This window comes from Protomyctophum parallelum, assembly GCF_964188405.1.
Source record: "Protomyctophum parallelum genome assembly, chromosome: 10".
In the NCBI taxonomy this organism is placed as follows: Eukaryota; Metazoa; Chordata; class Actinopteri; order Myctophiformes; family Myctophidae; genus Protomyctophum; species Protomyctophum parallelum.
In genome coordinates, this window is record NC_139704.1 from 30,717,013 (window position 1) to 30,730,098 (window position 13,086).

Below are 13,086 nucleotides of genomic sequence, written 5' to 3' on the forward strand. Positions count from 1 at the left end.
ACAACTTACACATAAGACATAATAACCTTTTGCCATGAGGGAGAAATAAACTTCAACTTCAATATATGTATTGCACTTCAATATAATATTTATTGAACCTCAACAGTAAACCAGGTGTAATTGCCTACACCAGTGGCTCTCAAACTTTTTGGACCTCAAAAGTCCAACAACTTCAGACAAGACAACTGGTAGACAATACTGTCTAATTAAAGACACAAATTGGCTCAGAACTTAAGACAACTGGTCAGTGGTCAGTCTCACACACACACACACACACACACACACACACACACACACACACACACGAGAGGCGCTCCCCTGCATCTCTCTCTCTCTCTCTCTCTCTCTCTCTCTCTCTCAAGCACGCAGTCAGGCTGTCAACATTAGCTTTAGCATTAGCATGGTCTGCGTAGCATCAAGCTTTCACAACTGACTGCTATGTTTGTTTTATTCTAACCGTGTGTGAATCCCAACACACACCGGCTCCGTCCGACGCGGCGCGGCGCGTTGCCGTGCGGCGCCGCCTGGAAAATAGAACTGATTCTATCGGCGCGCCAGGCGACGCGGCGGCAGCAGCCCCATTGCACACACGCACACACACACACACACACACACACACACACACACACACACACACACACACACACACACACACACACACACACAGAGTCCCAGACACACACACACACACTGTCAGCCGGCCGTGGTAACAGAAAGCTTGGGGACGCTTAACATAATAACGGAGCACATTTCATTGTCAGTAACGGTAACTGCGTTGTGACGAAGACAATTGTAATTAATTAGATTACCCGTTACTGAAAAAAATAACGACGTTAGGTAGCGCCGTTTGTTTAAACGCCGTTATACCCAACACTGGTCATATGTGACCAAATTTGACTGAGGGACTGCCATTCGAGTTTCTTTTTTATTTTCGTTTTTTCATGTCTTCAAATGGACATATTAGTTGTTCAGTTTGACCCACCAGTTTTGGAGATATGGCTCATAGAGTAATGTCTTGCAGAGAAACAGCGAGTTGAGAAAACAGGCTTGAAAGGTTCACTTCTGTGGTCTCTAACATTACACCTAGCCTCATGTTTAATGTAATGTGAACGGAACTAAAAGCCTGGGTACCGAGGCTAGTTTAGCCTATAATGACATTCCCAGGTTGAAAGTGGTTAAACACCTTTGTTATATGTTGTTTCTTTCCTTAATAAACACACAGTAGTAGTGAATGAAAAGCAGAGCCTAATTAGAACACATAGACGTACCTGGCTGGTTCTGAAGGTGACCCGGTAGTTGTGCTGCATTCCATCCTTCTCCTTCCCCTCGTCCAGCTTCTCCCTGCGGATGCTGACTGCCACCGGGCCCAGGTTCTCATCCACCCCGAAATAGTTCTGATGCTCTGCAGGGGAGAGAGAAGAACACGTCCACTTAGAATTAACCCATTTTGGACTGAGGTCCATACAATTCTTCTTTTTTTTTCTGTGTCAGTGTCTATGTCAGTGGTGCTCAACCTTTTTTATGTCAAGGACCCCCAGAATTATCTCTATTGGGCCACGGAACCCCCATCTCAAAATATGTAGTTCCAGGGACCCCCCCCCCCCCCAGAAGCCAATATTTTAGTTAAAAATGTTCGCTCTGAAATATATATTCAAAGATTTGCGGCCCCATTTTCACGACGTTTCATAAAAAGCAGATCCACAAGCTCATAGCGCTCTATGAGCTTGTAGATCTGCTATTTTTCAATAGCGTAATGCTATAAACACCAAGAGGGGTTCCCGCCCAAAATGGGTTAAAACAAAAATATAAATAGTTTTCATGAAAACGACCACACACACACACACACACACGAAAAAACCATGACATTGTATGTGGGATTTAATATTGAGAAATCCACCGGTCGCTCCGGCTATTATCTGCAGCATTATTCGTGACGTGGTCATTCAGAATGCGTGGCTGTTTCGTTTGGATCATAGACCCAGAAAGGTAGAAGACGTCTACGCTTTGCAGCGTTCTCGTGGAGAATCGCTCATCCACATCGACTTCACACTCGACACGGCTCTCCCTTAGGTCCTCAGCAATAATACCCACACAAAGTGTGAGATCGTTCGGATGAACGGCTCTCCTGATAATATGGGAAAGTTCCCGAAAGACAGACATACAGAGATTCGTTCTGATTAATTGATAAATGATTAAAAGTGTATGAGTGGTTTCAAGAGGCCACGGCCCTGTCTGTCTGTCCTCTCTGGCGGGATCTGTTGATCCCTGATTACGGAGACCAGCGGGGGTCCACTCCAGATTAGAATCCCCCCTCCGCTCGCGTGGCCGATTTGACCTCATTCTCTTTGTTATGGCAACAAAACAGCATTTAAAAGAACAAGCCATAGAGACACAGAGAAAGGACATGATGCTCATTTTATTTAGAGAATTCTGAGAATCGGTTTAAAGGTTGTTTTTTTTACGGTGTGTTCAGATGATTACAGAGCAATATCAACATGACAGCATTTATTTATGGAGTGTATTACAGACACAACAACAGTAAATCCAACCCTGCTGTTCTCCGTATTCAGGGATCAACAAATCTGCCAGAGAGGCCTCGTGTAACCGTTCGCACTTTTAATCATTGTGTTTCCTTTGTATTTTGTTTCTTTTCGTTGTATTAATTTTGTTAAAAGGCTAGGCAAAATAAGCTTCGGCTTCAGCCTATTATAGACCTTGTCGGTGCTACCTCTTTGTATAAAAACTTAAATGCAAATGATGTAAATGTAAAGCACCGAAATAAACTATTCATTCAAACAGTAAAATTCCTTTGAGGATTTTTCTGTGTAAGCCTCCTGAAATCGTTAACAGATATATCTGTGAAACAATAACCGAGATAGGAGAAGACATACATTACAGTCAATTAACAATGGATGAAAAGTAAACTGTTTTCTCTCAACAAACAAACCCGGAGTGAAAGTGCACACGGGGTGGGGTGTGTGTGCATGGGGTGGGTGGACATGGGGGGGTGGTATGGACAGGAGCAGGGCTTTGCGTAGGCACAGCAGTGCCTAAAGCAAACAGCCCCCTATAATCCAGGCTAAAGCCCAGATAGAAAGACCCCAGGATTCAGCAGCCCCACCACAACAAAAGGAAAAACCTCGCCAGGGGGATTCGGCGGGGCTGCAGCCTACAGAGAGACGATCTGAAAGCATCTCAGACTTCCCCAAAAAGAGGGCCAGCTATTCTAGCCCATTCTGTACGGTCGGGAACACCTTTTGGTGTTTTAACTATTGAAAAATAGCAGATCTACAAGCTCATAGCGCGCCACCGAGTGGCGCGCTACGAGCTTGTAGGTCTGCTATTTTTGAAAAAATCGTGAAAATGCGGCACAAATCTTTGAACATATATTCTTTCAGAAGACCTTTTTAAATTATTTCGACGTCAGGCCTGAATGGGCTCCCATTTTGGTGTTAGCATCATGTTATGCTTTAGCTATTTAAAAATAGCAGATCTACAAGCTCATATCGCGCCACCGAGTGGCGCGATACGAGCTTGTAGGTCTGCTATTTTTGAAAATTCGAAGAACGACTGACATAGAAACATAGCTTTTTATCAGAAAACTGTCAGGATGTAGAAGACGTTTATAGAATCTGATCTCAGGCCTGAATGGGCTAGGCCCCTTGCAGCCAGCAGCCCATCCGGGGCGTGCCTTCATGTCAATACCCTCTGTGCTGGTATCGGTGTACCGCATGGTACCCTCAACAACGGGGCGGAGGTCGTACCGACATGAATAATATATGAACCGTATAGCGAGGCGAAATATGGGCAAGGAATTTGAGGAATGCGAGCTGGCTCGTCTGGGCACATTGGAGCTGACGGGAAACGCTCCGCTCCGCGAGGCAGAAGGTCACATGGTGTATAGGCAGGGTGCATATGTGCACACAGCCTGTAGCCATCATAAAGCCTATTATATTATATATTATGTTTTGAGATGTGCAATTTTTAATGGTTAATGAATCAATTGTTACTTTGTCATGATTGGTTTGGCTCTCCTGTGCGGTGGTCTAACCCATTTAGGCCTGACGTCGAAATAAAAAGAATCGTTGGCTCTGAAAGAATATATATTCAAAGATTTGTGCCGCATTTTTACGATTTTTCAAAAATAGCAGACCTACAAGCTCGTAGCTTGTAGATCTGCTATTTTTCCACGTGTATAGGCCTCCTTCACAGCAGCCTATAGAGATGCTCTCTGCTGTAGCCATGGGGGACAGAGAGAGGCCTTTAGGAAATCAATGGGATCAAAGATCACTTTGCAGGGTGATAAAAGCCCGCCATAAACTGCAGGAGACGCTACAGTATGTGCGTGCGTGCATTTGTGCGTGCGTGCGTGCATTTGTGCGTGCGTGTATGCGTGCGTGCGTGTACGCGTGCGTGCAGACGTGATGACAGACCCGTCTCTTCAATAAAACATAGGGAAAAAAGGTCATGGCTTAAATCAATAGTTTGTACAGTGGGGAAAAAAGGCATAATCTAAGAGTGCTTCAACAGGCATCTGAAAAGCAGCATTTCATAACATCGTCCTGCATAAACCATGGAAAGGTCAATGCTGTGGTGTTACTGTATGTACAGTACACCACCACAGACAATAGAGTGGTTGTAGTTTTTTGTGGAAAAATAAATAGACTTTTCTGACCAATATGTTTTTTTTTTTACCCATTCTGACCTGAGATCAGATTCTGAAAAAGCTATGTTTCTATGTCAGTCGATCGTTCTTCGATTTTTCAAAAATAGCAGATCTACAAGCTCATAGCGCGCCACTCGGTGGCGCGCTATGAGCTTGTAGATCTGCTATTTTTCAATAGCTAAAGCATAACATAATGCTAACGCCAAAAGGGGTTCCCGCCCAGAATGGGTTAAGGCTGATGGTGATTTCTTTAATCAGCTGATATTTTGTGTCGATATTTAATAACTTCCCGTGTGTGTGTGTGTGTGTGTGTGTGTTTAACCATTCTATTAGTTGACTGAATTCCCAAGGGATTCCCAGTACGAGGCCCCCCTCCTGTTTTCGCCGTACACTAAATATCTTCAGCGAAAATAGCCAATCTACTATTAGATCGTCTGCTATTTTCGCCTAACGTTCCCCCCCAGAATAGGGTGATGAATTGATGCTGTGGTTAACCCATTTTGGGCAGTAACCCCGTTTTAAGCTTTGTTGTGCTTTAGCTGTTGAAAAATAGCAGATCTACAAGCTTGTAGGTCAGCTGTTTTTGAAAAATCGTGAAAATGTGCCTGAAATCTTTGAATATATATTGTTACAGAGCAAGTTTTAACTCAAATTTTCAGATGGGGGGGTCGACAGCCGATGTCATATATATTTGGGGGTCCTTGACATGAAAATGTTTGAGAACGACTGACGTAGAAACATAGGGGTTTTTCAGAAAACTGTCAGGATTTAGAATTATTTGTAGAATCGTTCCCAGGTCATCATGTGTTTAATTAAACACTGTCGTCCAGTGTTGTGAAGAACGTCTCAACGTGACAGAAAAGGTGAAGCAGCTGTTTTTTCGTGTGGGGACAGTACAGTACAGTACTTCAGAACGGGGTAATCCAATACAGTATGAACAGGGAGACACAGAGAGACACACAGTAGACAGAGGGGGGGGGGGGGGGGGACTACAGTTACGCATTCACGGTGCCTACGGGTCAGGGACAGGCCGACGGGCCCTTTTTTAATGAGTGCAGGGACCTTGGCATGGTTTTACTGACCCCAACGGTTTCATGTGAGAGGGGTGCTCTCGCTCCAGAGTCTCCCTTGGGGGGGGGGGGGGGGGACAGCTGCAACTCTCACTCACACACACACACACACACACACACACACCCGACTCACCTCACCTCGCACTCCACTGATCACAGCAGTGTCTGAACGGGGGCCACACCGAGGGCCACATCGCAAGGAGGACACGGACACTCGTCTCCTCCTCCTCCCCGAGTGGAGGAAGTGAAAGGCACACCCTCCTCAACGCCCGACACACAAAGTGCTCTATTGTTCAGACGCTTCATATAATCTAGCGCCACTAAAATAACTGGGCCGTCAGGGAAATCTGATCAGGGGCCGTTTCACTCCGTAGGAGCAGAGCTCTGCCTCACAATACTGTACCGTATTGTTTTGAGAAGTGAAAACGGAGCGATTAAAGGATTTATTAGCCTGTTGAGACGGTGCTAATCCTCAACAATGTGTCATTCATACCCGCGATATCAACAACGTGTCATCCATACCCTCCCCTGTATCACCTGCCCCGACACTGCGGATGCACAGACGGCGTGTGCAGCCATCCCAATAACTCTGTGGTTTTCAACCTTTTTCATATCAAGGCCCATTATGTATTCAGCATTTATTGATTCACGGAACCACCGTTTGCTGAGATTTAAGGCTCATACATAGTCTGGATTTTCGGTGGTGGGGTGACCACCGAACTACAACATGACGTCACGAGCCGCGGTGAAGAGCAAACCACCGCCACCGCTCCAGCCCTTCTCTCTGTTTTTACCCACCACCGCTCAACGTCATTTCAGCTCCGGTGGTCAGCTCACCACCGGAGCGGTGCAGGTCACCTCACCACCGAAAATCCAGACTATGAATAGGCCTTAAGCCTAGCTAGAACCACAATATAAGGAAAATGTTGTTATTGGTAGATAAGATTTGTCCACAATTCCATATTGATGTAGGAGAGATAACAATTATTTTACATTATCTAATTGTGTGTAGACTCCTTGAGAAATTAAGTAATGCTGATGTTTAACAATAATTTAACTCAAAGATCTATACGGGTCCATTTGGTTATACCAACTCTCCATGGACCACCTGGAACCCCCTCCTCAAGGACCGCTGGTTAAAAAAACACCACACTGGCCCAATGATAGCTCACCTTTTCCGTAGAAGAACTTGTGGTAGTAGTAGGCTCCCAGGTCGATGTGCTCGATGATGTATCTCTTGACCTTCTCGCGGTGGATGGGCTGGCTCTCGCGCGGCACCTCCAGAACCGACACGCCGGCGTTGGTGCAGTGGGAGCTCAGGGAGGACTCGAAGGAGCAGCTGCTCTCCCCTCCCCCTCCTCCTCCTGGTCCTCCTCCTCCTCCCCCCTCCTCCTCCTCCTCCGCCACCCGAGTAGTTGTTGTTGGCGCTGTCGCAAGGTTATTATAGTCTTTACTTTAGTGTTGTTTTTGTTGACTAAAACCAAGAAGAAAGATGTTCGTCGACTACTTTTTTTCCACTGACGAAAACGAAATGGAAACTAAGCTATGATGACTAAAACTAAGGCTAAATATACTGACAATTTCAAACAAATAAAAACTAGACTGAAATGTTAGGAAGGGACTAGTGGACAAGAGATCCACTATAGGTCATTTTTACAAACTGCATGTTGCGTTACGACGGCATCAAGGCCCGCCAAAATACATTTTGTTCAACTAAATCAACTGTGGATTTAATCGACTAAAACTAGACTAACACTAAAACATCCAAGGTTACTAAAATATGACTACAACTAAAATTAAAATTTTCTGCCAAAAAAACGAAAAGAAAACGAAACTAAACTGAGACTGTACTGCATGTGTGTTTACAAAGCTAACTAAAACCAGCTGAAATGATGGACAAAATGTCCTTAGTTTTCATTTTTGTCAATTTATTTATAAGCTTAATCTGTAAGTGAATATTCATTTTTTAAATTCTATCTCTTCTCGAGTTCCTAATGACACAATAATACTTAACTCTGGCCCTTTTCAAACCTACACCTGACTTATTTGTCAGGTGCAGGATTAAAAAAGGGGAAAAAAAATAAAATAAAATAACACTAAAACTAAAACTAATAAAAACGAAACTAAAACTATAAAACTATTAAAAAAAAAATTAAAAAAAAGACTGAATCAAAACGAGCAAATCCGCTGTTAAAAAAAACTAACCTAAAGCTAACTAGAATTAGAAAGCAAAAATAAGTCAAAACTAACAAACCATAATATATGAATGAAAAAACTCAACCAACCTGTTGGCTCTGGAGAGGGAGATCCTCCGCTCGCCCTCGCCGCCCACCTCGTTCCTGAAGTGGGGGCAGCTGTGCACCAGGCCGCTGCTCTTGCCGTCGCCCTCGTCGGCGTCCAGGTTCTCCTTGTTGGGGTTCAGGTCCTCCCTGCTGCCTAGCGGGGACTCGAACACGGGGGGAGGAGGGCCGCACGCCGCCGCCGACACCTGCAGGGGGTGGAAAGTAAAGTAGCTCACGTAAAGTAATTTTACTTTAATTCTGCAGGGCTTTTGGTGTTTAAGCATTCTGTTATACTTTAGCTATTGAAAAATAGCAGATCTACAAGCTCATAGTGCCGCGCTACGAGCTTGTAGGTCTGCTATTTTTGAAAAATCGTGAAATCTTTTGAATATATATTCTTTCAGGGCCAACGTTTTTAACTCAAATCTTGACTTCTTATGTGATGACTGTCTGAACTGCTGAATATTTGCACTTTTGGTACAAGTTGTCTGTGTGTTTGTGTCCGCACAGGACAGAGGAAGGTGTCTCACCTAGTGAGACGATATAATGTGACACCTATAGGTGTCACATTATATAGTCTCCCTATAGGGACACTATATAATGTGACACTTCCCGTGTCTCCAGCAGACAGGAAGGTGTCTCACCTATAGGGAGACTATATAATGTGACACTTCCCGTGTCTCCAGCAGACAGGAAGGTGTCTCACCTATAGGGACACTATATAATGTGACACTTCCCGTGTCTCCAGCAGACAGGAAGGTGTCTCACCTATAGGGAGACTATATAATGTGACACCTATAGGTGTCACATTATATCGTCTCCCTATAGGGACACTATATAATGTGACACTTCCCGTGTCTCCAGCAGACAGGAAGGTGTCTCACCTATAGGGAGACTATATAATGTGACACCTATAGGTGTCACATTATATCGTCTCCCTATAGGGACACTATATAATGTGACACTTCCCGTGTCTCCAGCAGACAGGAAGGTGTCTCACCTATAGGGAGACTATATAATGTGACACCTATAGGTGTCACATTATATCGTCTCCCTATAGGGACACTATATAATGTGACACTTCCCGTGTCTCCAGCAGACAGGAAGGTGTCTCACCTATAGGGAGACTATATAATGTGACACCTATAGGTGTCACATTATATCGTCTCCCTATAGGGACACTATATAATGTGACACTTCCCGTGTCTCCAGCAGACAGGAAGGTGTCTCACCTATAGGGAGACTATATAATGTGACACCTATAGGTGTCACATTATATCGTCTCCCTATAGGGACACTATATAATGTGACACTTCCCGTGTCTCCAGCAGACAGGAAGGTGTCTCACCTATAGGGAGACTATATAATGTGACACCTATAGGTGTCACATTATATCGTCTCCCTATAGGGACACTATATAATGTGACACTTCCCGTGTCTCCAGCAGACAGGAAGGTGTCTCACCTATAGGGAGACTATATAATGTGACACCTATAGGTGTCACATTATATCGTCTCCCTATAGGGACACTATATAATGTGACACTTCCCGTGTCTCCAGCAGACAGGAAGGTGTCTCACCTATAGGGAGACTATATAATGTGACACCTATAGGTGTCACATTATATCGTCTCCCTATAGGGACACTATATAATGTGACACTTCCCGTGTCTCCAGCAGACAGGAAGGTGTCTCACCTATAGGGAGACTATATAATGTGACACCTATAGGTGTCACATTATATCGTCTCCCTATAGGGACACTATATAATGTGACACTTCCCGTGTCTCCAGCAGACAGGAAGGTGTCTCACCTATAGGGAGACTATATAATGTGACACCTATAGGTGTCACATTATATAGTCTCCCTATAGGGACACTATATAATGTGACACTTCCCGTGTCTCCAGCAGACAGGAAGGTGTCTCACCTATAGGGAGACTATATAATGTGACACCTATAGGTGTCACATTATATCGTCTCCCTATAGGGACACTATATAATGTGACACTTCCCGTGTCTCCAGCAGACAGGAAGGTGTCTCACCTATAGGGAGACTATATAATGTGACACCTATAGGTGTCACATTATATAGTCTCCCTATAGGGACACTATATAATGTGACACTTCCCGTGTCTCCAGCAGACAGCGCTGATGAAGGCGTGAACACCGTAACGTGTTCGTTGCTGCTGCTCTGCAGCGTACTGTGCCATGTCAACATGAATACATTAGGAGTGCCTTAGATTAGAACATGAGTTCCGTGAGTGCTGGTTTTCTCTTGAGACATTTCTGTTAAAGTTATTTACCTGACCCGGTAAGAATGCTCAAGAAGTTTGAGACTGTTAAATACAAAAAAGGTTACTTTTCAGGATTCAAATTCAAAAATAGCAAAAAAGAGCTGATCTACAAGCTCAAAACGCGTCACACTGCGCCGCGTTTTGAGCTTGTAGATCGGCTATTGTTGCTACAACAGAAAAATATGCAATGTGGCCCTCTGGAGTGAGTGTGGAACTATAGTGGCCCTCTGGAGTGAGTGTGGAACTATAGTGGCCCTCTGGAGTGAGTGTGGAACTATAGTGGCCCTCTGGAGTGAGTGTGGAACTATAGTGGCCCTCTGGAGTGAGTGTGGAAATATAGTGGCCCTCTGGAGTGAGTGTGGAACTATAGTGGCCCTCTGGAGTGAGTGTGGAAATATAGTGGCCCTCTGGAGTGAGTGTGGAAATACAGTGGCCCTCTGGAGTGAGTGTGGAAATATAGTGGCCCTCTGGAGTGAGTGTGGAAATATAGTGGCCCTCTGGAGTGAGTGTGGAAATATAGTGGCCCTCTGGAGTGAGTGTGGAACTATAGTGGCCCTCTGGAGTGAGTGTGGAAATATAGTGGCCCTCTGGAGTGAGTGTGGAAATACAGTGGCCCTCTGGAGTGAGTGTGGAACTATAGTGGCCCTCTGGAGTGAGTGTGGAAATATAGTGGCCCTCTGGAGTGAGTGTGGAACTATAGTGGCCCTCTGGAGTGAGTGTGGAAATATAGTGGCCCTCTGGAGTGAGTGTGGAAATACAGTGGCCCTCTGGAGTGAGTGTGGAAATATAGTGGCCCTCTGGAGTGAGTGTGGAAATACAGTGGCCCTCTGGAGTGAGTGTGGAAATATAGTGGCCCTCTGGAGTGAGTGTGGAAATATAGTGGCCCTCTGGAGTGAGTGTGGAAATACAGTGGCCCTCTGGAGTGAGTGTGGAAATATAGTGGCCCTCTGGAGTGAGTGTGGAAATATAGTGGCCCTCTGGAGTGAGTGTGGAAATATAGTGGCCCTCTCCAAAGTTGCCCCCCCCTGATGTAGTGCGAGCTATACCTTAATGATAAAAAGCCCATCACATACCGCCAGCCCTCCATCTCCGCCGCACGGCGCCACCCCTCCTCCTCCTCCTCCTCCTCCGGGCGCTCCGGCGGATGCGGCCGACGCCCCCGTGGTGGTGTTCTTCCTCTGGTGGCTGAGCGTGGCCCGGCTGGCCACGGCCTCGCTGATGCTGAACAGCACGCTCTGCACGTCGTAGTGGGCGAAGCACTTCTGGAAGCTGAGCGGCCGCCGGTCCTCCTCCATGGAGAGGCGCAGCGCGTCGCTCTCGCTCTTGATGGCGCGCAGCTTCCGGAACAGCGACGTCTCCGACGAGTCCGACTTGAGCCGCCGCATGAAGGACTCCTTCTCCCCGCCGCCCCGCTCCCCTCCCCCGCCGCGGCCGTAGAGCAGCGAGCTGTCGATGTAGTCGTAGCAGCCGCCGCCGCCCGCGATGACGATCTCGCCCCGGGAGATCTGTGCCGCCGTCTGCAGGCTGGGGGAGAGGGCGGCCACGTCGTAGCGCAGCAGCTCGGGGAAGCCCAACGGGGGGACGCTGCGGTGCTGGTCGCCGGCCACGGCGGCGTCCATGACCCGGTAGCCCCGCAGCATGGTGAAGAAGCCGTCGGCGCCGCCCCCGGTGCCCCCCAGGAGGCCCTGCCGGTCGATGGACGACGTGCTGCCGTACTCGCGGTGCAGCGCGGCGCCCGTGTTGGGGTTGACGGCGTTCGTGTCCATCGTGACGTCCTCCGAGTCGATGTCGCTGATGGTGACGTCGCTGTTGGAGCGCTGGCGGATGGGGTGCAGGCCCGACTTCAGCGGGGAGGCGCCCAGCAGGTCGCTCAGCGTGTAGCGGTCGTCCGAGTAGTCCGAGTCCAGGGAGACCGGCTCGCTCTGCTCCTCCAGCAGCTCCATCATGGCCTGGTCCGGCCCGCCGTTCTGGAAGGACGTGATGACGTAGTTGGGCGGGGGCCGGCCGTCCCAGCCGTCCTTCCTCATGGGGGGCCAGTCGGTCACCCGGGCTCGGACGCCCATCTTGGGCATGGCCGGCGTGCCGTTGGTTTTCCCCCCGCCGTCGCAGCACTTCCCCTGCAGCGCGCTACTGGAGGCCGGTGGTCCCATGCTCCCGCCGCCGTTCAGGGCTTTGTGTTTCCTGCTGAACAGCTCCTCTGGTTGCATGGCGTTGGCGTTGGCGTCAGGGTGCCTCTCTGCAGGGCCTCACCGCGGTTTGATTTGTTGTCTGTCACAGGGGCTCAAAATACTCATGTCCTGTCGGCGGACTCTTCGTGGAGCAGACGACACTCGGCAGACCCCTCCTCGTCTTTACATGATGCAAGTCGCTCATCGGTGTCCAGGAGGGAGGGGGGAGGGGGAGGAGGGGGGGGGAGGAGGGAGGAGGAGATCCTTTCTCCGGAGTCAGTGGACCGACCGTTGTCACAAGTCCATAACTCACAGAGGGCCGCTGGCACGGCGACAGACGCGCACCATTTGGGTGTCAAGGACGATGTGTCTGAGACGTGTTGGAGCACAGCGGAGAGGAGCGCTGCGTTCTCCTTTCCGCTAATTCAGGAGGACAGCTGGACCCGTCGGATCTGTGGGACGAACAACAACAAAGACGGGAGAACATGTTAGCGACGCAACGACACGAGACGAGGGAGGGGGCGAGACGGAGAAACGCTGAGACAGAGCGTTTTATACACAAGAGAGGAGAAGCATCATGGAGGTTTTTTTCTGCAAAACAAGCT

At 47.7% G+C, this 13,086-nt stretch overlaps 1 protein-coding gene across 1 annotated transcript in view; it reads right to left on the reverse strand.

Moving 5' to 3' along the window:
- LOC310866278 (signal-induced proliferation-associated 1-like protein 2) overlaps nucleotides 1-12,873 on the reverse strand; it is a 102,058-nt gene extending 89,185 nt beyond the window's left edge. The window contains 6 exon segments of the mRNA XM_083775851.1: nucleotides 1,269-1,402; nucleotides 6,909-7,122; nucleotides 8,018-8,224; nucleotides 11,387-12,543; nucleotides 12,546-12,591; nucleotides 12,593-12,873. Of these exon segments, the coding sequence (XP_083631977.1) occupies nucleotides 1,269-1,402; nucleotides 6,909-7,122; nucleotides 8,018-8,224; nucleotides 11,387-12,543; nucleotides 12,546-12,591; nucleotides 12,593-12,607 (1,773 nt within the window). The 5' untranslated portion in view covers nucleotides 12,608-12,873.
- Between the last annotated feature and the right edge of the window lie 213 nt (nucleotides 12,874-13,086).